The sequence below is a fragment of the Muscardinus avellanarius genome, assembly GCF_963383645.1.
Source record: "Muscardinus avellanarius genome assembly, chromosome: 3".
Classification (NCBI taxonomy): domain Eukaryota; kingdom Metazoa; phylum Chordata; class Mammalia; order Rodentia; family Gliridae; genus Muscardinus; species Muscardinus avellanarius.
In genome coordinates, this window is record NC_137788.1 from 54,250,854 (window position 1) to 54,274,800 (window position 23,947).

At 36.9% G+C, this 23,947-nt stretch overlaps 1 protein-coding gene across 9 annotated transcripts in view; it reads right to left on the reverse strand.

Moving 5' to 3' along the window:
- Window positions 1-23,947, reverse strand: part of DOCK7 (dedicator of cytokinesis 7) — a gene marked incomplete at both ends in the record, with an annotated part of 202,642 nt that overhangs the window by 164,549 nt on the left and 14,146 nt on the right. For all 9 annotated transcript variants that reach the window (XM_080692026.1, XM_080692025.1, XM_080692023.1 and 6 more), the window contains 8 exons: window positions 1,217-1,366; window positions 3,891-3,957; window positions 7,737-7,822; window positions 9,078-9,290; window positions 9,377-9,506; window positions 15,799-15,867; window positions 16,037-16,212; window positions 18,851-18,956. In XM_080692026.1, coding sequence (XP_080548152.1) covers window positions 1,217-1,366; window positions 3,891-3,957; window positions 7,737-7,822; window positions 9,078-9,290; window positions 9,377-9,506; window positions 15,799-15,867; window positions 16,037-16,212; window positions 18,851-18,956 — 997 coding nt within the window. The remainder of the gene's footprint in view (window positions 1-1,216; window positions 1,367-3,890; window positions 3,958-7,736; window positions 7,823-9,077; window positions 9,291-9,376; window positions 9,507-15,798; window positions 15,868-16,036; window positions 16,213-18,850; window positions 18,957-23,947) is intronic.

Below are 23,947 nucleotides of genomic sequence, written 5' to 3' on the forward strand. Positions count from 1 at the left end.
ATACTAAGCTAAGCAGCTTAGTAATATTTAGATTTTAGAATTTGAAATTTGTTAATTAATTACAAAAAACAAATTATTTAATAAAATAAATTAATTATTTGTAATTTATTAATCAGCTGACAGTCCAATCTTACTGATATCAACGATTTAGCTTTTAGTATTTCTGTGATTTAGAAACTGAAGGAAAAAGTTATAAGATAGCTCCAACATGGCTAATGTCATGTGTCAACTTGACTGAGCTATGTTGCCCAGTTGTTTAGTCAAACATCAGTCCAAATGTTGCACTGCAATAAAAAAGAACAAATTTATGTTGTTTGCAGGAAAATAGATGGGCCTGGAGAACACTATGTTAAGTGAGATTAGTCAGTCACAAAAAGTAAAGGGCCACATGCTTTCTCTAATATGCAGCATCTAGAGAGTAACTGGGATACTAGAGAGACTTCAGATAATGAAGGAAAAACTCCAGTGGAAAGAAAGAGGTGGTCTGAAGGGGGTGGGGGAAGTTAATGAAGGAATCACTTCCACTGACATTACGCACATATAAGAGAATTCCAATGCCTATCGCAATATCCTGTATGGGGAGGAAGGGAATGGGAAAGGAGCTGGGGGAAAGCCCACCAAGTGCTGTGTGCATGTATGTCACTATCACTGTGAACTATATTATAATGTGAGTATAATGTGCCAATAAAAGTATAAAAAAAAATGTTGCTGTGAAGGCACTTTTAGAGGTGATTAGTTCTTTAAACAGTAAACTTAAAGTACATTATGCCCCTTTCGTAGGTAGGTTTCATCGATTCAGTTGAAAGGCTTAGGAGCAAAGACTGGGTTTTCCCAAAGAAGAAAGAATTCTCCTCAGGACTGAAACTAAGAAACTCTACCTGAATTTCTAGTCAGTTTATCAATGGACTATGGACTCAAGACTACAAAAATAAACTCAACTCTTATCTGAATTCCAAACTGCCATGATAACTGAAAACAATCATATGAGACAATTTCTTAAGCTAAATCCCGTTCCATTTTTCAAAGAACCCTGACTAATACCATTCTTCATTCAAGAAAATCCAAACAGCACCACCAGTAGGGTACATCAACATGGAGTATCAAGATTAAAAAAAACATAAAGGTCAAATTTTTTGCCCTTCAAAAGTTTGTTATTGATAGGGAAACAAGTATATAGACATTATACAATAAAAAATACATTCAACATTATTCTCACCTTTATGACAAGAAAAACATCTTGGGAAGGGTAAGTTATAGAAAAAATAGCTGATCTTGCCAACGTGGTAATGGCAGCAGGTGGTACATGTGGACGTAACAATCCTTTCATCTGCTCAGAATTAAGATCAAAATAAAAATTTTCTGAAATCTGAAAAAAAATTATACATTAAATTTTAAAATCTATACATTTTACAAAATCTCAGAAAAAATCATATATTTAATCTTAATGTATTAAAGATATTAGGATATCATTCTTTAACCTATAGTTTATCCTATATTTTACTGAGACAAATCTTTTTTTTTTTTTTTGGCGGGTCTGGGGATGGAACTCAGGGGCATTTGACTTCCGAGCTACACCCCCAGCCCTATTTTTAATTCTTTATTTTGAAACAGGAACTCACTAAGTTGCAGAGGGCCTCACTAAGTAGCTGAGGCTATCCACAAACTGCAATCTTACGGTCTCCGCCTCCTGAATGCTGAGATTACAAGTGTGCGCCACCACACCTGGCTTTGAGACCAATCTTTATATATTTAAACCAAAGTAAAAATATATAAACTATTTGGGAAATATAATAAGCATATCCTAGCCAGGCATGATGGTGCATGCTGATAATCCCAGTACTTGGGAGACTAAGACAGGAGCATCGCAGGTTCACAGCCAGCCTTAGCTACTAAATTTCAAAATAAAGAATGAAGGCTGGGCATGGTGGCACACATTTGTAATCCCAGTAGTTGTAAGGCTGACACAGGAGGATCACAGGTTCATGGCCAGTCTCAGCTACTTAGTGAGGGCCTCGGCAATTTAGTGAGACCCTGTTTCAAAATAAAGAATAAAAAATAGGGCCTAGGGTAGCTTGGAAGTAGAATGCCCCTGGGTTCCATCACCAGTACTGTAAAAAAAAAAAAATTAAAAAATAGGGCTGAGGGTATAGCTCAGAGGTAGAATGCCCCTGGGTTCAATCCCCAGCACCACAAAAAATAGAAAAAGAAAAAGAAAGAAGGAAGAAGGAAAATGGAAAAGGAGGAGAAGGAAGAAGAGGAGGAGGAAGAGAAGCAGCAGCACCACCACCACCAACAGCAGCAACAGCATATCCTAAAGAATTCCATGATTCTAAAGAACCATACTCCATACTCTTCTGATTGAAAAAGTAGCCTCTAATAAAATACACAAAGAAATTATCATTTATATGAATGCCTCCAAACTGAGTTTTTTTTTATAATTCATGAAAAATATCTCAGCTGGGCTTTTTTGTTTGTTTGTTTTGTTTTCATTCTGTTTTTTAATTTAGGATTAGATCTAGGTTTGTTGTACTTTTGAGCTATATTCCCAGACATTTTTATTTTTTATTGTGAAGCAGAGCTATCACCAAGTTGCTAAGGCTGGCTTCAAACTTGAGATTTAGAAGTTTCAGTTTAGCTAATACAAGTTGCTGAAGCAGAATTCTGCTAAAACAATTTGTCATAGATCATTTATTGACAGAAGTCACTGAAGACACTTCAAGTTTCTACTACACATCATGCTTAGAGTATTAAGTTTAGAAAATGTTGCTAGGCATGAATGCATGCACCTATAATTCCAACTACATAGAATACTGAGGAAGAAGGATCACATGTTTGGGTCCAGCCTAGACAACTTAGTGAGACCCAGGATTAAAATAAAATAAAAAGGGCTGGATATATAATGTAGCTCAATAGTAAAGCACTTGCCAAGCCTAGCATACATGAGGCCGTAGATTCAATTCCCAGTACCATAAAAAAGAAAAAGAAAAGAAGAAAAAAAGAAGAGAAAAGAAAGAAAGAAGGAAGGAAAGGAAAAAAGGTAGAAAGGAAGAAAGGAAAAAAGAAAGAAAGAAATGCTGTATGAGGTAGCTTTCTGGAAGGTTGTTTTTTTTTTTTAAGATTTCTTTTTTTTTTTTAAAGATTTTTTTTTTTTTTTTTTTTTTTTTGGTAGGTCTAGGGATGGAAGCCAGGGCATTCGACCTCTGAGCTACACCCCCTGCCCTATTTTTTATTCTTTATTTTGAAACCGGGTCTCACTGAGTTGCAGAGGGCCTCACTAAGTAGCTGAGGCTGTCCGCGAACCGCAATCCTCCGGTCTCAGCCTCCCAAATGCTGGGATTACAAGCGTGCACCACCACGCCCAGCTCCTCTGAAAATTTCTAAGATATTATATTAAAACTAAGAGCATTATTTAAGATAGAATCTTTAGGGCTTAAGATGTAGCTCAGTGGTACAGTGCTTGCTTAGCTTGCACCAGTCACTAGGTTCAATCCCAGTCCTAGGGAAACAAGAGTATTTCTAGTATACATAAATAGTGGTCTCTGGTGAGAATTTGAAATTATGTTAATAAAATTTTACTCATCATGATTCCTATCATTTATATATCATTTGCTTAAAATGCTTTTCTTTTTTACTATCTTGACTATTTTTTTAAATTTAGAACTTGTTTCTGTTACTTGTTTTTAGAACTCTTTCAATGAAACAAAAAATATTTTCAACTATTTTATAATAAAATATTTAAGTAATATTGATTAATTTATATTTCCTTTTTTAAAAGCATATTTAATAATTCCCCCAAATACTATGACTTATTTATCTTATAAAACAAATTAAAAACAGTTTTCTGAAAACCATGATTCTGACAAATGATAGTCAAATTTATATAGTTTTACCTTTTTCTTTTCCTTGACATCATATAAAGCCAAACTTGCAAAAATGGGTTCAATTTCAATCTCAAACCTTTATTAAAAAAGGATAAAATAATTTAGCATACATACAAAAGACATAGCTATAAAAACTTGATTGCAAAATTAAATTATCTTAATACCTTTAGCTTTTCTACATTTGTGACTTTGCCTACACTATGCCTTCGTCCTAAAACACACTTTCCCATGCAGAACTTTCACAGCCTAAGTCAGTCGTTACCTCTTCTGTATAATCCTCATTAGTCTCTCCAGCTACAACTAATCTCAAATTTTCTGAAAGCTTCATAGCATTTTATGTGGCACTAATTACTTTCTAACTTATAATTTGATTATTTACATACACAAATATATTCATTTTAAAATAAGGTTTTAAAATAAAGGTCTGTTTCTTTTTCAGATTATATCACATATTCAATGCAAGAATACATAAAAGCATTCACAGAAAAACAGGAGCTTCCAAAATGTGAAAGGAATTATAATTAATGGTTTATGGTCTAATTCATCTAGACTTTTCCCTACATAACAAGCACATGTATGTTTTCTTTTCGAATGGTATCTGAGTATACATAATGTTCTGTAGTTTTCTTTTTTAACAACATTTATGGCAAATTTCCATGTCAGTAATGTTAATCTTATCATTTTTAATGAATGATTACATAGTAATTTCCATTTTATGACTGTGACAAAATTTATTTCATAACTGTATGTGTAAGTGGAGATGTTCATTCACTTCCAAAAAAATGGTTTACAGCTGGGAGTGGTGGTACACACTTGTAATCCCCGCATTCGGGAGGCGGAGACCAGAGGATCGAGGATCGCAGTTCGTGGACAGCCTCAGCTACTTAGAGAGTCCCTTTGCAATTCAGTGAGACCCTGTTTCAAGAAATGAAAAAAAAAAGACTAAAAAATAAAACTGGGGGTGTAGTTTGGAGGCAGAATGCCCCTGGGTTCCATCCCCAGTGTTGAAGGAAAAAAAAAAGGGTTACATACAATATACATTGAGTGTTTATTGATTAAAATAATATGTAATGTGAAGTTAACTAAAACTCTGGAGCAGTGGTTCTCAATGAAGGACAATTGTGCACCCAAGAGACATCTGGAAACAGGTAGAGATTTTTTGTTATCTCAGCTATAGAAGTAGTACTGGCATTTATCTTCTAAAAACTTTTACTGTTTTGTCTTTCAGATCTGGTCTATTATCAGTCTGTAAATAATTTTTCACATATGGAGTGAGATGGTAGTCAAATTTCTCTCTCTCTGTCTTTCTCACACACACACACACACACACACAAACACACACACATACACAAAACACATGGATACACTGAGGTTGATCAAAGGGTTTTTAAATTATATTGCGATAAAAGTTGCACAGATATGTAAATACAATAAAGCCCACTGAATTGTATAATGAATGACTGAACTAAGTTAATTTACTGGTGAACTGCAAACTAGGTATATCCTGGGTAAACTGCATAATATGAGAATCATATATCAATAAGGCTTTTTTAAGTGGAAATATCCCAACTGTCCATCAATGATGAACAGATAAACTAAATGTTGTATAGCCATGCAGCAGAATATTGCTGAGCCATATAAAGGAATAAACTACTAATTTATGCTATAGTATAGATGAACCATGATGACATTATGCTATGTGAAGAAGCCAGACACAAAAGGCTATGGTCTAATTCTATTTATAATATCCACATAGGTGAATTTAAAAAAAACAGAAAGCAAGTTAGTGGTTGGCAGAGGCTGAAGAGAAAAGAGAAGATGGGTGAATGTTAATGAATATTGTTATGGACTGAAGTGTGGTACCCCTAAAAACTATCATGTTAGAGCCTTAAGCCCAAAGTTACTGTATTTGAGCATATGGCCTTTAAAAAGTAATTAATATTAAACAAAGTCTTAATATGGTCATAGAGAGAAAAGGTGAGGAGGCTACAGAAAGAAGACAGCTACATGCAAGCCAGGAAGGAAGGCCCCACCAAAAAGCATGCCACTGGCACTCTGCCTTTTTACTTCTAGCCTCTAGAACCCTGAGAAATAAATTTCTGTTGTGTAAGACAATTAGTCTATGGTTTTTTTTGTTTGTTTGTTTGTTTTTGTTTTTTTTTTTTTTGGTACTGGGGATGGAACCCAGGGGCATTCTACCTCCAAGCTCCACTCTCAATTCTTTTTTATTCTTTATTTTGAAACACGGTCTCACTGACTTGCAAAGGGCCTCACTAAGTAGCTGAGACTGTCATTGAACCACAGTCCTCCTGTCTTAGCCTCCCAAATGCTGGGATTACAAGTGTGCACCCGGCTAGTCTATGGTATTTTATATGCCAGCCCAAACAGACTACTACAGTTAAGGATTTTCTCCCTGGGATGATGAATATGTTCTAAAATTAGATAGTTATACAACACTCTAAATATATACTACTGATTTGTATACTTTAAAAGGGTGAATTTCATGATACATAAATTATATCACAATAAAGCTAATAAAAAAAACAAAAACATAAGTATGATATAATGAAGTCTTCAGAAATTCAAAAGACTGGGTATACTTAATCTAACAGGTTTCTTTTTTTTTTTTTTTTTTTCTTTTTGCCAGTCTGGAAATGGAACCCAGAGGCATTTGATCTCTTAGCTATACCCCCTGTCCTATTTTTTATTCTTTATTTTGAAACAGGGTCTCACAAAGTTGCGAAGGGCCTCACTAAGTAGCTGAGGCTGTCCGTGAACTGTGATCCTCTGGTCTCAGCCTCCCAAATGCTGGGATTACAAGCATGTGCCACCACGCCCAGCTACAGGTTTCTAAATAACTTAACTGAGTATATAGACTTAGCTTTCAAGAAAAGAAAACTGTCAGAATTACACACAAAAGTGGTCTGTCCCTATTAGTTGTTTCAATCAGAAAGAAATATGAATTGCAATTTTTTCTTAAGTCAGAACTAAATTAACACATAGTATTAGCATGTAATAATAAGAAATATATAGTTTTACACATCACATAATATTGAGCATCCCAGTTAATTTCTATTAATCCTTTTGAGGCTTTCTTACTTGTAAAATGAAGAAAATAGTATCTATCTTATAAAATTATTCTGAAGACAGTAGAAAATAAAGAAAGCATTTTGTAAAGCAGAATATGAATATAAGATAAACTGCCTCAATGTTGTAAGAAGTCACTTAACATTTTTAAAGAAGAATAAAACATACACTTTCACATTTTTAAATAAACAAAGCTTGACATGTAACAAATAAAAAATCAACTCTTTAAGGAAGAAGATACTTTGTCTTTATATTCCTTGATCAAGGACAGTGATAAATACTAGAGATTTTAGTAAAATCTCTAGTTTAAAGAATAATTATATAGCCAAGGCTGTTACCCTTACCTATAAACTAAAAATGCTCTGAATCTTACCTTCATACATAAGTATGAATGTTAAACGACATTTAAAATGATGTACAGGATAATACTTTTCAAAAAGATCCACATATGCCGGGCGTGGTGGCACACGCTTGTAATCCCCGTGCTTGGGAGGCTGAGACAGGAGGATCGCACGGGTTCGAAGCCAGCCTCAGCTACTGAGTGAGGCTCTCAGCAACTTAGTGAGACCCTGTTTCCAAATAAAATATAAAAAAAAAAGAGGTCTGGGAGTATAGCCCGGAAGTAGAAAGCCTCTGGGTTCCACCCCCAGTACCACCAAGAAAAAAAAAAAGATCCACATATAAGTATAAAACTGACTAAGGTTTTGTTATACTAGAAGTCAAAATATTACCCTGGAAAGTAAGTTATATAGTAAAAGAAATACTCACTTAAGTGATAAACATTTCACAAGAAGTCTTTGACCAAAATGCTCTTTGGGTACATCAGGAACACTAAGCCGTTCTATTGGTTCTTCCTATAAATTGACAAGCAACATCAATATGAATATGCCTTTCATATTTCAACCTTTTTTTTTTTTTTTCTTTGCAGTACTGGGGATGGAACCCAGGGGCATTCTACCTCTGAGCGACACCCTCAGCCCTATTTTTATATTCTTTATTTTGAAACAGGGTCTCACTGAGTTGCAAAAGGCCTCACTCCGCAAACCCTGATCCTCCTGTCTCAGCCTCACAAACGCTAGGATTACAAGCATGCGCCACCACATCCAGCTGTATTTCAACCTTTTACAATTTAAGAACTTATTTTAAGGCCGGCATGGTAGCACCCACTTGTAATCCTAGTACTTGGGATGCTGAGACGAGAGGATCGCAGGTTTAAGGCCAGCCTCAGCTTAGTGAGGCCCTCCACAACTTAGTGAGACCCTGTTTCAGAATAAGAAATAAAAAAATAGGGCTGGGAGTGTAGATCCGACATAGAATGCACCTGAGTTCAATCTCCAGTACCACACACAAAAAATAATTTATTATTTTACTAATTTAATACTTTTAGCCTTCATTATTAAACACAGGAAAGAAAGATCTATTTGTCCATAAACAGAAGTCATTAGATTGAGTGCTCAATTCAGAGAGACTCTGAGTTCAACCCTTAGCACCAATCAAAAAAAAAAAAAAAAAACTCATTGGTATATTTCACTTATAAAAATTATACCTTTAGCTATATATGCTTGTTAGCTTTTCTTTCCTACATTATTATAATATTATAGATCTTACTCCCAAAAGATTTTTTTTTTTTTTTTTTTTTTTTTTTGGTGGTACTGGGGTTCCTGGAAACCCTTCTACCTCCGGGTTACACTCCCAGACCTATTTTATATTTTTTTTTAATTTGGAAACAGGGTCTCTTAAGCCAGTGTGGCTGGCTTTGAACCTGCACAATCCTCCTGTCTCCGCCTCCCAAGTGCGGGGATTACAAGCGTGTGCCACCATGTCCGGCCCAAAAGATCTATTTTAATAATCATTTACTTCTTTTTTTGTGTGTATGGGTGGGTCTGGGGATGGAACCCAGGGGCATTCACCCCTGAGCTACACCCCTACCCTATTTTGTATTTTTTATTCTGAAACAAGGTCTCACTGGGTTACAAAGGGCCTCACTAAGTAGCTAAGGCTGTCCACGAACCGTGATCCTCCAGTCTCAGCCTCCTAAATGCTAGGATTACAAGCGTGCGCCACCACGCCCAGCTAATCATTTGCTTCTTTATACAAAAATATCTCTACCTCATCTGGTGATGGATGCAAACCAAAGAGTTCTTTATGACGATTTGATTTCCTTTGGTCATCATTCTGACGGTCTATTTCTTCATTTGGAGTTCGATCGAGTAAATTAGGAAGCAAAGCATCAGGAAGTGAGTTTTTCAAGTCAAAAATACTGCAGGCCCAGCTACCCCTTGGAGTATCATCTATTGACATTGAACGTCTTTTAAGATCATCCTGTCATGCAAAAACATTTAGTATAAATAATTAATCAATTAGTTATTTCCAAATACCCTCTTACAGTCATTGAATAAGAGTATTACTTGCTCATCCTGGTAGTTGTTGCCATCTGGAGCTTCATCAGATTCAAAGACTTGTTTGGGCAATCCTTTTTGCCTTTCTTTCTGCTTATCCAATGTATTGGGATTAAATCCTGTTCCCAGCTTATGATATCTATTCAAAGCAAAGCAGTTAGGTATCAATTTTTTAAATCTCTCACTTTTTGAGCATCATCATGTAATAAGCCAAGAGTTCTCATTATTTCTTTACATACTAAGGATTTATTCCATGAGTTTTGAGTATGTTAAATATTTAACTAGAAGTTCAAGAAAATTTCTTTTCTTTTTTTTTTTTTTGGTGGTGGTACTGGGGTTCCTGGAAGCCCTTCTACCTCCAGGCTACACTCCCAGACCTATTTTATATTTTTATTTGGAAACAGGGTCTCTTAAGCCAGCGAGGCTGGCTTCAAACTAGCGCGATCCTCCTGTCTCAGCCTCCCAAGTGTGGGAATTACAAGTGTACGCCACCACACTCGGCAGCAAGAAAATTTCAATACAAACTTCATTTTATCCAACTAAAGAGCAAAAGAGTTTACAGAAATAAATCATATTTTCCTTCTTTCCCTGCTAATCGCGTGAATATAAATTAAATTATACTTTTAGTCCAGAGAATTGGTCAGTTAAAAAGAAAACTTGGAAGCCAGGTGTGGTGATGCACACTTGTAATCCCAGCATTTGGGAGGCTGAGACGGGAAGATCATGGTTCACAGACAACCTCAGCTACGTAGTGAGGCCCTTTGCAACTCAGGGAGACCCTGTTTCAAAATAAAGAATAAAAAATAGGGCTGGGGATGTAGCTCATTGGTAGAATGCCCTTGGTTTCCATCCCTAGTACAAAAAAAGAGAAAGAAAGGAAGAAAGAAAGAAAGAAAGAAAGAGAGGGAGGGAGGGAGAAAGGAAGGAAGGAAGGAAGGAAGGAACAAACTTGGAAAGCCAGGTTGAAGAATAAGATAAGAAAGTAGAAAATATATTTTATTAATAATAATACAAATTTTAAGCTGGGCGTGGTGGCGCACGCTTGTAATCCCTGCACTTGGGAGGCTGAGACAGGAGGATGGTGCTGGTTTGAAGCCTCAGCTACTTAGTGAGGCTCTCAGCAATTTAGTGAGACCCTGTTTCCAAATAAAATATAAAATAGGTCTGGAGTATAGCCCAGAGGTAGAAAGCCTCTGGGTTCCACCCCCAGAACCACCAAAAAAAAAAAAAGAAGAAGAAGAAGAATACAAATTTTAAAAGATAAATAAAGGCCGGCCGGGCGTGGTGGCGCACGCTTGTAATCCCCTCGCTTGGGAGGCGGAGACTGGAGGATCGCGCTGGTTCGGAGCCAGCCCCGCTGGCTTAAGAGACCCTGTTTCCAAAAATAAAAAAGTACAAAATAGGTCTGGGAGTGTAGCCCGGAGGTAGAAGGGCTTCCAGGAACCCCAGTACCACCACCAAAAAAAAAAAAAAAAAAGAAAAGATAAATAAAGGCCAAGGATGGTGATGCGTGCCTGTAATGCTGGTACTTGGGAGGCCAAGATAGGAGGATTGCCAAATTCAAAACCAGACTGAACAACCTAGAGAGACTCTTGGCAACCTAGAACAACCCTGTTTCAGAACAAAAAATAAAAAGGGTCTGGGGGTGTAGCTCAGAGGTAGAATGTCCCTGGGTTCAATCCCCAGTAACACACACACACACACACACACACACACACACACACGTAAATATATATAAAAAATACTGAATTTCAGCCAGGTGTGATGGAGCACCCTTAAAATTCTGGTATTTGAGAGGCTGAGACAGGAGAATCACAGGTTCTCCAACAACTGTTTCAAAATAAAAATAAAATAGGGCTGAGAGTGTAATTCAGAGATAAAATGCCCCTCAATACTAAATACAAAAAAGAAAAAAAAGAAATTTTGGCTACGTCTCATTAGATATGGAAGATTTTTAACCTAAACCTGTAGTCTTGTAAAATGAAAAACAGCAAAATCTACACATTACAATATGCATATATCATTTATCTGTCACAGCTAAGAACTCTCAATTTAATGTAATCTCTTTCTTAACAACCCAATAAAAGCCCAATTCTAAGGCCATCAGAAGAGAACCAATCAAAAAACAAAATTATTGGTCATGATTCAATACTACTTAGAAGCAAAATGGGGGGAATATTTTAAGTGAAAGGAAACAATTATAATTACCAGATGATGGTATGGTTCTTGCTATCAGTTAATTCATTAATTTTTTTTTTTTTTTTTTTTTTTTTTGGTGGTACTGGGGTTCCTGGAAGCCCTTCTACCTCCGGGCTACACTCCCAGACCTATTTTATATTTTTGAAACAGGATCTCTTAAGCCAGCGCGGCTGGCTTCGAACCAACGCGATCATCCTGTCTCTGCCTCCCAAGTGCAGAGATTACAAGCGTGCGCCACCATGCCCGGCTTCATTAAATAATTTTTAAAATTGTATTTGCTGTGAATCATATTGTGTCTTATTGCTAAAAGCTATTAGAGTAGCAGCTACATGATCTTAAAATCACAGCATAATCACAAAATGAAATCACTTTTCTCTGAAAGAAGTAAAGTGCAGACACTTAATATAATAACATAAAAGATCTTATTCAGCAGTAGATATCTTAAACTTTCATGAACTATTTCAAGTGCTTTAATTTGTAAAATTACTTATGTAAGCTGCTCTGATAAAAATGGACTATCACTACATTCAGTACAAAAAAATGACAGTATGAAATTCAAGAGAGCTGAGAATGATTCATAATCAGTACTCTTCTCTGGATCTCTGTATTGTGTGATTTCAGTATATTTTCATATTGATTATATACACTAATACATGAGTATACTCATTATACTTATGGGTAATTGTGCTCTATTGACTATTTTCTAAATTGTTAGGTCTTTTATTTATAGTTTGATAAATTGTTCTATAAGCATGCTAGCTTTCATAAAATACTTAGCACTTCTGGGTTTGATGTCTATTTTTGAATTTTTATCTCCCACATCTGTCTTGACCCTCTTATCCCAGCACATACCAGTGGCTGTAGGGAAGAGGCAGATCATGGGACCAGGTAAAGACTAGTCCCAGTATGTATTCCGGGTATGAAAGTTTTTTCTCCTCCAAGGTGTGCCCACTCTGGACACCACAGTATCAGCTTAAACCTTCATAATTACTTCTCCTTTAAAAGTCAGGGGCTGACTTCTCTGATGCTACTGCCCTGTACACAAGGTACAGGGTTTCAAAGCAATCAAATGTCTAACATTTGCCCCATGCCTCTTTGCTAGTGACTGAATTCATTGCTTATAAGCTTAATGCTCTACTGAGGCTTCTGCATATATATCCTCCTTCGCTTATTCTGTACTGTGGTTTTCTTTATGTTTCAAACACACCTATCTCCTATCTTTTGGAGATATTTCATAACTTTTTTTTTTTTTTTGGTGGTACTGGGGGTGGAACCCTGAGGCTTTCTACCTCCGGGCTATACTCCCAGACCTTTTTTATATTTTATTTGGAAACAGGGTCTCACTAAGTTGCTGAGAGCCTCACTAAGTAGCTGAGGCTGGCTTCGAACCCATGTGATCCTCCTGTCTCAGCCTCCCAAGCGTGGGGATTACAAGCATGCGCCACCACGCCCGGCATATTTCATAACTTCTAATTCACTAAAAGTAGCCTTTTTGTCTTTTATTTGCCAGTATAGATAAGTTATATATATGATTATATATATACATAACATATATACATACACATATACGTGGGGGGGGGTACTGGGGATTGAACCTAGGAGTTCCTCCAAGCTACACTCCCAGCCCTAATTTTTATTTATTTTTATTTTTATTTATTTATTTGGTGGTACTGGGGTTCCTGGAAACCCTTCTACCTCCGGGCTACACTCCCAGACCTATTTTTTATATTTTTATTTGGAAACAGGGTCTCTTAAGCCATCAAGGCTGGCTTCGAACCTGTGCGATCCTCCTATCTCCACCTCCAAAGCGCGGTGATTACAAGCGTGCACCACCATGCCCGGCTTTATTTTTTAATTTGAAATTGGGTCTCACAAAATTTCTGAGGCTGGTCTTGAACCTGCAATCCTCTTGTCTCAGCCTCCCAAGTCTGAGATTACAGGCATATGCCACCATGCTTGGAGATATATTTATTATGAGAAAAAAATATATAAGCTTTAAAAATGGGATGCCCCTAGGTTCTAATCCTGGCTTGTTGGATCTCAGAAAAGTTACTTAACTGCTTGCAGTCTGAGCTACCATATCTACTGGAACCTTAAATGAGATGCATATAAAGTGCCCAATAAAATACCCAGCACACAGTAAATACCAACGAATGTCAATCCCCTTGACCTCTTGCCTAAACCAAGGTCAGTAAACCCATGATTAGAAGAATCCATGATTCTGGGGCCAATATGTCTTAAAACTAACCTCTTTGTTAAGACTTTTGATTATAGGTTTTCAGAAGAACAGTTTTCTTTAGTAATGTGTAAAATCTGGCAACCAGGATTATAAATTTATAAAAACAGTTCTTTAAAGGATAGCATAATGTGCTTTAATTAGATCACACTAAACCTAAAAAACATGTCAGCACTCTCCTTCAGAATGATACTTAGCACAGTATTAAGCCCAGTAAAATAAGACAGGAGCATGAAGGGAAAACAATATGCAATGTATACATCACTTTAGCTAGTACCATCTAGTATAGATTACTTCTATAATCTCTCTACTTCTAGCATAGTTTTACTTGTGAAAACTATAACCTCAGAATAGAATCCTCTACTTACTATTATTATCTCCTTTAGAAAAGTAAAATAAGCTAAGAAGTTCCAGTATAAAGACCTTTCTTCTTTCAGCAAATCAGCAAGGAAAAAGTAATTGCATTTTATTTTTTTATTTGATATCCCAAAGTCCCTTATAAATTATGTGGTAGAATCAGGCCGGGCATGGTGGCGCACACTTGTAATCCCAGCATTTGGGAGGCTGAGACAGAAGGATCACGGTTCAAGGACAGCCTCAGCTACTTAGTGAGGCCCTTTGCAACTCAGTGAGACCTTGTTCCAAAAATAAAAGAATTAAAAAATAGGACTGGGGTGTTGCTCAGAGGTAGAATGCCCCTGGGTTCCATTCCCAGTACCGCAAATAAATAAATAAATAAATAAATAAATAAATAAATAAATAAATAAATAAATAAATGTGGTAGAATAAAGCATGATTTTTATAAATATTTACCTCTAATTGGATAAAAAAGTCAAGGGCCTATGAATATTTAGGTAATTAATTAAAAGCAGAAACATTTCTTTTTTGTGTGGTACTAGGGATGAACCCAGTAGCTCCTTCTTTTTGGGAAGAGGTACTAGGGACTGAATCTTGGATTTTACCTCCAAGATATACTCCCACTGTGTGTGTGTGTGTGTGTGTGTGTGTGTGTGTGTGTGTGTGTGTGTGTGTTGCTGTGAGGTAGAACCCAAGGGCTTTCTACCTCCAGGCTATACCCCCAGCCCTATTTTATAATTTATTTGGAAACAGGGTCTCATTAAGTTGCTAAGAGCCTCACTAAGTAGCTGAGGCTGGCTTCGAACCTGTACAATCCTCCTGTCTCAGCCTTCCAAGCACTGGGATTACAAGCACACACCACCATGCCCAGCTCCAACCCTTTTTAAAATTATTATTATCTTTATTTTTTTTTAAAACAGGATCTCACTAGTTTGCTGAGAGTCTTACTAAGTTGCTAAGGCTGTTCTGAAAACTGTGATCCTCTTGTCCAGCCTCCCAAGTACTGGGATTACAGTGTGCACCACCATACCCGGCTAAACAGAAACCTCTCAAATGGTGAGATCTAAAAGTTTCACTAAATTGGATTTTTTTTTTCCCGAGGGGTGGTACTGGGGATGAAATCCAGGAGCTATCTACCTACGGGCTGGCTATACTCCCAGATCTATTTCATATTTTATTTGGAAACAGAGTCTTATTAAGTTACTGAGAGCCTCACTAAGTAGCTGAGGCTGGCTTTGAACCTGTGTATGCCTCCTGTCTCAGCCTCCCAAGCGTAGGGATTACAAGTGTGCACCCGGATCTAAATTGGAATCTTTTTGAGAAAAACAGATTATTCATTGACATCTATCCATGATTTCCTAAAAGAATTAGACCACAAAATGATTATCATTATATATTATTAGTTCTTAGCAATTTATGATAACGTAGAAATACTATTCCCACAAGCCTAATATTTTATCAGCAAAGTAAACAGAAGTAATTATGGAACTCCAAAGAAGAAATATCTATACATAAGATTCTTCTTTTGCTTCTTTGACTACTTAGTTTAAATAAATTTTCAAGCCTCATAATTATTAAGAATCTATATTACTCACAAATCCTCAGTATTTTTAAATATTTTAATAAGCATACAACTTACTTTCTGATCACAATTGCCCAGTCTTCTGTATAACTTCGTATACAATCTCTAACATGTGGATCCATTTCACTATATTAAGAGACAAAATATATTTGTAATTTAGACAGAAAAGCAGTGGTGTTTGTAAATTTGGTTATTGCAGTTCTTGTTGTTTTACAAAGTGAAACCAAAAACACAGGATCTAAATAAAATAATAAAAAATAGCCTTTCCAGTTATATTAAAATCCAATTTTCTTACCTTTCTTCCGGTACAGCTGAAACAAGGGTTCTACAGTCCCTAGGACTATAAACAACTTCAATATCATCTGGAGGAAATTCAATTAAATCTCTTAAAATCCCAGAATCTACACCTAAAGGATGAGTAATGAGGTAATCTTCCAAATCCACCGGATCCACTGCTTCAGTAAGGGGCACCTTTGTAAAAAGGGGTGAGAGTTAGAGGTAGGCATAAAGGAAGAAATGGATGTAAGAATTTTAAACTATCAGCAAAGAAAAAAATTAATTTAATATGCTTTAACCTAGTTCTTCCCAAAATTTCAACAGATATTCAGCCAGATACACTAAAGAAACCACTAAGTGTTAGTCTTTATAATTTTGGTGATACTCTAACTTTCTTGCTTAGGCTTTGCCCATAACACTCACATTAAAACAGTAATAACAAGCTGGGTGTGGTGGTGCACGCTTGTAATCCCAGCATGTGGGAGGTTGAGACAGGAGGATCTAGGTTCGCAGCCAGCCTCAGCAATTTAGTGAGGCCTTCCGCAACTTAGCGAGACCCTGTTTCAAAATAAAGAATAAAAAAAAAAAAACAAGCTGGAGGTGTAGCTCGGAGGTAGAACGCTCCTGGATTCCATCCCTAGTACTGCAAAAATAAATAAATACACAAAAGAGAAAGAATGTCCCTCAGTTCAATCCTTCAGTATCTTCCCCCCAAAAAATCTTAAAATGGAGACATTATCCTGGATTTTCTGAGTGGGTCCTCAATAGCGCTCAATTAATGGGCCCTTTATTCTTAAATAAACTTGGAGAATTGAGCCCTATAAACAGCCCTATTTTTTAGTCTTTTCATTTTTGAAACAGTCTCACTGAGTTGCGAAAGGCCTCGCTAAGTAGATGAGGCTGTCTGTGAACCATGATCCTCAGGTCTTGCCTCCCAAATGCGGGATTACAATGTGCACCACCATTGCCCAGCCCATGATGTTTTCTTTTTGATAAACTTGTTTATCTCTTCTCCTCCTCCTCCTCCTCTTCCTCCTCCTCCTCCTCCTCCTCCTCCTCCTCCTCTTTCTTTTGTGGTACTGGGGATGGAACCCATATTCTTTATTTTGAAACAGAGTCTCACTAAGTTGCAGAGGGCCAAACTAAGTAGCTGAGGCTGGCTTTGAACCTGTGATTCTCCTGTCTCAGCCTTCCAAGTACTGGCCTTCCAAGTACTGGGATTACAAGCATGAGCCACCACGCTTGGCACTTTTAAAAATAGTTATTGATATATAATTCACATACCTTTCAGTTCACCTAAAATGTACAATTCCATGGAATTTAGTATATTCATAGATATGTACAATTACCACAATTTAGAACAATTTTAACACTTCAAAAAGAAGAACTTTAGATCTCACCCTATTATCCCCCTTTCCTAGTTCAAATAAACTATTAATCATATACCAGAGTATATATCAGCATACCAGAGAGTCTTAGAAGATATCTCAATAGTAAACATGCCTCCAAAAGACTTGTTATTTATTTTCTGTTTAGGGAATTTTTTTTTTTTTTTGTACTGGGGATTGAATCCAGGGGCATTCTGCCTCGGAACTACACTACCACCAGCCCTACGTTTTTATTCTTTATTTTGAATAGGGTCACTAAGTTATGGAGGGCCTCACAAAATAGCTGCTATATCTAGAATTCTGAGTCAGTAGTTCTTTTGTTACAGCACTTGAAAACTGCCATTTTTTCTGACTTCATGATTTTTGATGAAATAGCTGGGTTTTTTTGTTGTTGTTTGTTTTTTGTCCCCTACAGATTAAGTGTTATTTTCCTTCACTGCCTTCAAGATTTAGTTTTTGTCTCTGGTTTTTAGAAATTTGTGATGTGTCTTGGCATTTTTTGGGGGGGTTATCACAGTGAGTTTTGCTTAGCTTCTGGGGTCTGTAGGCTCAGACCAGAAGTCTGAAATCATTCTCATTGGGCTGAAAGCAAGGTTTGTAGGGCCACACTCCTGCTGAAGTTCTAGAGAACTGGTTCTTTATCTCTTCCAGATTCAGGTGCTTCTGGTATTCCTTGACGCATGGCTGCATCACACATCTTTAAGATGAGAATCTTCAAATTTCTTTCAGCTCCATCTTTATTTGGCTTCTTTCTCTGTTTATAGGGCTCAATTGACTCACGTACATGTCTTTATCAGTCAATCAAATTTATCTCCTTGGCATATTGCATTTGTTCAATAATTACCATCCTTTCATAGCTACATGGAAAATGTTGAGGTATGTATAATTCCACACTACCACTTTTATTTATTAGTTTTCCATAGCATTTGAAATTTAATAATGACCTCTAATTTAAGACAAATGGAGATGTGTTTTAATTCATATTCCAAGTATAACATATAGTTTTATCAAAACTAGTTATCTTCATTGCAACTTCTTTAATAAAAGAACATTTATTTATGTCTCTGACACAGTATCTGGCTTACAGTATGATTCAATAAATATGTATTTCTATTAAGGTGGACAATGTTTTCAATCTATATAACTATTAAAATTTACTTTAGTGCCTACTTCTAGAATAGATTCCTATATTTTCACATAATGAATCACCTTAGGTCTCAGAAGTTCTAAATGTAAAAGTCTAGGTTGGAATAAGCACTGAATACAAAGTTTCAGAGTTGACTAGAAAAACCACACTTTTATAACACCCCTTTAGCCCTCCTCATAACTAAGATTTCAAGAACGAGGTGACAGCAGGTAAAGTAATGAGACTAATGACTAAAGCCAATTTACTGACTCTTATAGTAATCTACCTATAACAACCATAGTTTGAATATGTTACTCACTGTGGTGTGATGCGATATATTGCTGACAATGTTGAGGTTTTTAAGCAACTGGGGAGAACCACTGTACTGTCCAGAGATCTGCTTCCTAACTTCAGCTGCCACAGTTCTACAATAAAAAAAAATTATTAAAAAAATCAAAAGTTGTTTAAAATAGATGAAAGTGTATTAAATATTCATGTAAAGAACAATTAGTCTCAGCATATTAAGACTATACATGTATAAATTATTTCAGGAAATAATTTTTCTACCTTATAATTGCATTAAAACATCTTTGTAAGACTGATAAAGGGCAAAAAGTTACAGAAAAGTATATAAGGCTTTTTTCAATATGACATTTTAGGCACTTTGACCTACCATAGACTTGGAAGCTATAAAGTGATACATATCAAAAGGGATTTGTGTGTGTGTGTGTGTGTGTGTGTGTGTGTGTGGTACTGGGGGTGGAACCCAGGGGCTTTTCTACCTCCGGGCTATACTTCCAGACCTATCTTATACTTTATTTAGAAACAGGGTCTCACTAAGTTGCTGAAAGCCTCACTTAAGTAACTGAGGCTGGCTTTGAACCTGTGCGATCCTCCTGTCTCAGCCTCCCAAGCACTGAGATTACAAGTGTCCGCCACCACGCCTGGCTCAAAAGGGATATTAAAGATATGTAAGTTAAAGGTATATTAAAACATACTCTAGCCGGGTATGGTGGCGCACGCTTGTAATCCCCGCGCTTAGGAGGCTGAGACAGGAGGATTGCGCAGGTTCGAAGCCAGCCCTACTGGCTTAAAAGACCCTGTTTCCAAATAAAATATATTTTTTAAAAAATAGGTCTGGGAGTGTAGCCCAAAGGTAGAAGAGTTCCATCTCCAGTGACACCAAAAATAAATAAATAAATAAATAAATAAATAAATAAATAAATAAATCATACTCTGAAGATATAAAATTAATTCTATATAATATAAAATTAATTCTAAAATACTTTATATATAAATCAACATATATATTAAGCATTGGGGGGAAAGCTTTTTTTGTGTGATATTGGGGATTGAACCCAGAGGCTTTCTACCTCTGAGCTACACCTCCAGCCCTATTTTATTTTTTTATTTTGAAACAAGGTCTCACTAAGTTGTTGAGGGCCTTGCAAGGTTGCTGAGGCTGCCATAGAATCTACAATCCTCCTGTCTCAGCTTCCCAAGTACTGAGATTAGAGACATGCCCCACCACACCTGGCTAAACTCTTTCTTCTTTAATATTCTGCTCTTACTATTTTGCTTTCACTTTACTAAAAACAAAAATGTTCTCATACCCCAACATTAATGGCTTTACATTATCTGACTCTAATTTACTTCTCTCGCCTTTCACATCTTTTCCCAAAGTCCTGTCAATAAACATAAACTGCTTTCTAAAATGTTTCCCTCCCATATCGACCAAACCAATTCTTAACCAGTTTTAAGGGTAAAATTTAAATGCCCAGATCTTCATGCAAACTTACTAGCTCACCACAGCTTAAAAAAAAAAAAAAGTCTTTTAAAACTCTGACCATATCAAAACACCCCCACCCCTATTTTTCATTCTTTAATTTATATGTTCCTCCTTCCTAGTTATTTTCCCCATGTTTCCTGCATGCTCTGTGAAAATAAAGGCGGTGGTAGCATTCATTTATTTAGCATATGGCACTCAAGAAAGTTGAATACTGAAGCCCCGTAAAATAAACAATGATACTGAACTTATAGACAAACTGAGGAAACCACAAAAGTATTGCCATAATTTAAGAGATAAATCTTTTATTTTTATTTATTTGTGTGTGTGTGTGTGTGTGTGTGTGTGTGTGTGTGTGTGTGTGGTACTGGGGGTGGAACCCAGAGGCTTTCTACCTCCGGGCTATACTCCCAGACCTATTTTTGGAAACAGGGTCTCACTAAATTACTGAGAGCCTCACTAAGTAGCTGAGGCTGGCTTTGAACCTGTGCGATCCTCCTGTCTCAGCCTCCCAAGTGCGGAGATTACAAGTGTGCACCACCACGCCCGGCTGAGATAAATCTTTTAGAAAATTAAGAGTAGAGCTTAGACGCCACAAGATTTCTAGATGGTTGCTGACTCTTTAGGGGCACACTAATATTTCAAATTTACTTAAATACATTTCTAAAGCAAAAATATTTTAGATATTCAAACGGATTTATAGGTCATCAATCTTTTTATTTCTCAGATTACACTAAACTATAAAGCAAAATATTCAGTGAGTCTTAAATCCTGTAAGTAAATAACTTCCATTAGTAAGAATTTTATTAAGCAATATAACTCACAAATATGAAATGAAGACCACTATCTAAAGGTTTTGTGCAACTATATTCCTGATGTCAATATCTAACCTCTACACACATTTATCCCACACACATTTATTGTGCGTTATTATAAGCTGACTATATAGTTAGAAATTTCTGACTCAAAGTTATTATTCTTTCAGACTCAAGATACTAAGTTAGCTTAACTTTTCTAAATAGGTGACTTGAAGTTATTTAGATCATATTCATGTTTTATTTTGTGTTTGTGATACAGAGAATGGAACCCAGGGGCATTCTACCTCCGAGCTATGCCCCCAGCCCTATTTTTATTCTTCATTTTGTTTTTTGGGGGCTTTTTTTGTTTGTTTTGGGGGTTTTTTGGGTTTTTTTGTTTGTTTGTTTTTGGTGGTACTGGGGTTCCTGGAAGCCCTTCTACCTCCATGCTACACTCCCAGACCTATTATATTTTTTTTTATTTGGAAACAGGGTCTTTGAAGCCAGCATGGCTGGCTTCGAACCTGCGCGATCCTCCTGTCTCAGCCTCCCAAGCACGGGGATTACAAGTGTGCGCCACCTCACCCGGCGTTTTATTTATTTTGAACCAGGGTCTTACTGAGTTGCAGAGGGCCTAAGTAGCTGAATCTAATCACGAAACTGTGATCCTCCTGTTTCAGCCTCCCAAGTACTGAGATTACAAGCATGTGCCATGACACCCAGCTTCATATTTAAGTTTTAAAAAGCTAAGTCATTATTCATAACTGCCAGGCTTACAAGCAACAAAGCTGACCTTCTGTGAGTGAATGGTTAAACAAAGTATAGTATATCCATACAATGAAGTCTTATTCAATGATAAAAAGAAAAGACCTATCAAACCATAAAGTTACAATCATATATAGCCTTTTCAGATTGGCTTCTTTCACTTAGCAATATTCTTTCATGTAAATTAATACTGGCTCATCAATTATAACATACATACCACATCAGTGCAAGAGAGGGGAAAAATGGAGTGGATGGTATATATGGGAACACTCTCTACTTTTCACTCATTTTTCTGTAAACCTAAAATTGCTCACCAAAAAAATCTATTTAAAAAGTAAAGCTGGAGCCGGGCGTGGTGGCGCACGCTTGTAATCCCCGCGCTTGGGAGGCGGAGACAGGAGGATCGAGCAGGTTCGAAGCCAGCCGCGCTGGCGTAAGAGACCCTGTTTCAAAAATATAAAATAGGTCTGGGAGTGTAGCCCGGAGGTAGAAGGGCTTCCAGGAACCCCAGTACCACCCAAAAAAAAAAAAAAGTAAAGCTGGAAGCCAGGAGTGGTGGCGCACGCTTGTAATCCCAGCACTTGGAAGGCTAAAACAGGAGGATTGCATTTAAGTGAGGCTCTCAGAAACTTAGTTAGACCCTGTTTTCAAATAAAATAAGGTCTGGGAGTAGAGCCCAGAGGTAGAAAGCCCCTGGGTTCCACCCCCAGTACCACCAAAAAAAAAAAAAGTAAAGCTGGAGCCAGGCATGGTGGTACACACTTGCAATCCCAGCATTTGGGAGGCTGAGACAAGAGGATTGCGGTTTGCAGACAGCCTCAGCTACTACTTAGTGAGACCCTTTGCAACTCAGTGAGACCTTGTTTCAAAATAAAGAATAAAAAATAGGACTGGGGGTGTAACTCCAAGGTAGAATGCCCCTGGGTTCCATACTTAGTACCGCAAAAAAAAAAAAAAAAAAAAAAGTAAATGTGGGCATGGTGGTGCATACCTGTAATTCTAGTACTTAAGAGATTAAGACAGGAGGATCCTAGGTTTCTGGTCAGCCTCAGCAACTTAGCAAGGCTAAGTGGACAACTTAAAGAAATCTTGCTTCCAAATATAAAATAGGGCTGGAAGGTGTATCACAGAGGTAGAATGCCCCTAGATACAATCTCAAGCAACACACACACACAAAATTAAATAGTCAAGCAGGGTGGCACATGCTTATAATCCAGTACTTGGAGGCTGAGAGAGAAAGAGCACAGGTTTAAGACCAGCCTCAGCAACTCAACGAGACTCTCAGCAACCTAGCAATACCCTGTTTCAAAACAACAAAAAAATTAAAAAAGGGCTATGGGTATAGCTTGGAGGTAGAATGCCTCTGAGTTCAATCTCTAATAAATATATATATATATATATATATATATATATATATATTAGTTAACTCATTACAAAACATGGGAGGAAGAGAAGAACATTAAGAAAATAATCATATTTAGAGATTTAGCTCATTAGTAGAGCTTGCCTAAGGAAGGGAGGGATGGAGAGAAAGACTGAGGAAAGGAAGGAAGGAGTTCAAAGCTGGAAGGGGAGAACAGACTGAAGAGAGGGCAAAAGGCAAGGCCTCTATGTGAAAAGACAGGAACATTCACTTCAGTTGAGGACTCCATTATGACTTTTTTTTCAGAGTACTGAGACTGAGCCCAATATTTTAATTTAAAACTGAGATGAGAGCCAGGCGTGGTGGCACACACTTGTAATCCCAGCACTCGGGAAGCTGAGACAGGAGGATAGAGATTTGCGGATAGCCTCAGTTACTTAGGCCCTCTGCAACTTAGTGAGACCCTGTTTCAAAATAAAGAATAAAAAATAGAGCAGGGGGTGTAGCTCCGAGGTCAAATACCCCTGGGTTCCATCCCCAGACCCACAAAAAAAAAAAAGCTGAGATAAGAATACAAAATAATCTTTAAAAAATGGAACAAATATTTTTATATTTGCACATCAGTGCTACTCAACTCAATCTACCAATTTCAGTATTACCTCAAGTGTTTCTGGGACTAAACCATGAGTAACATAAATAGAAACT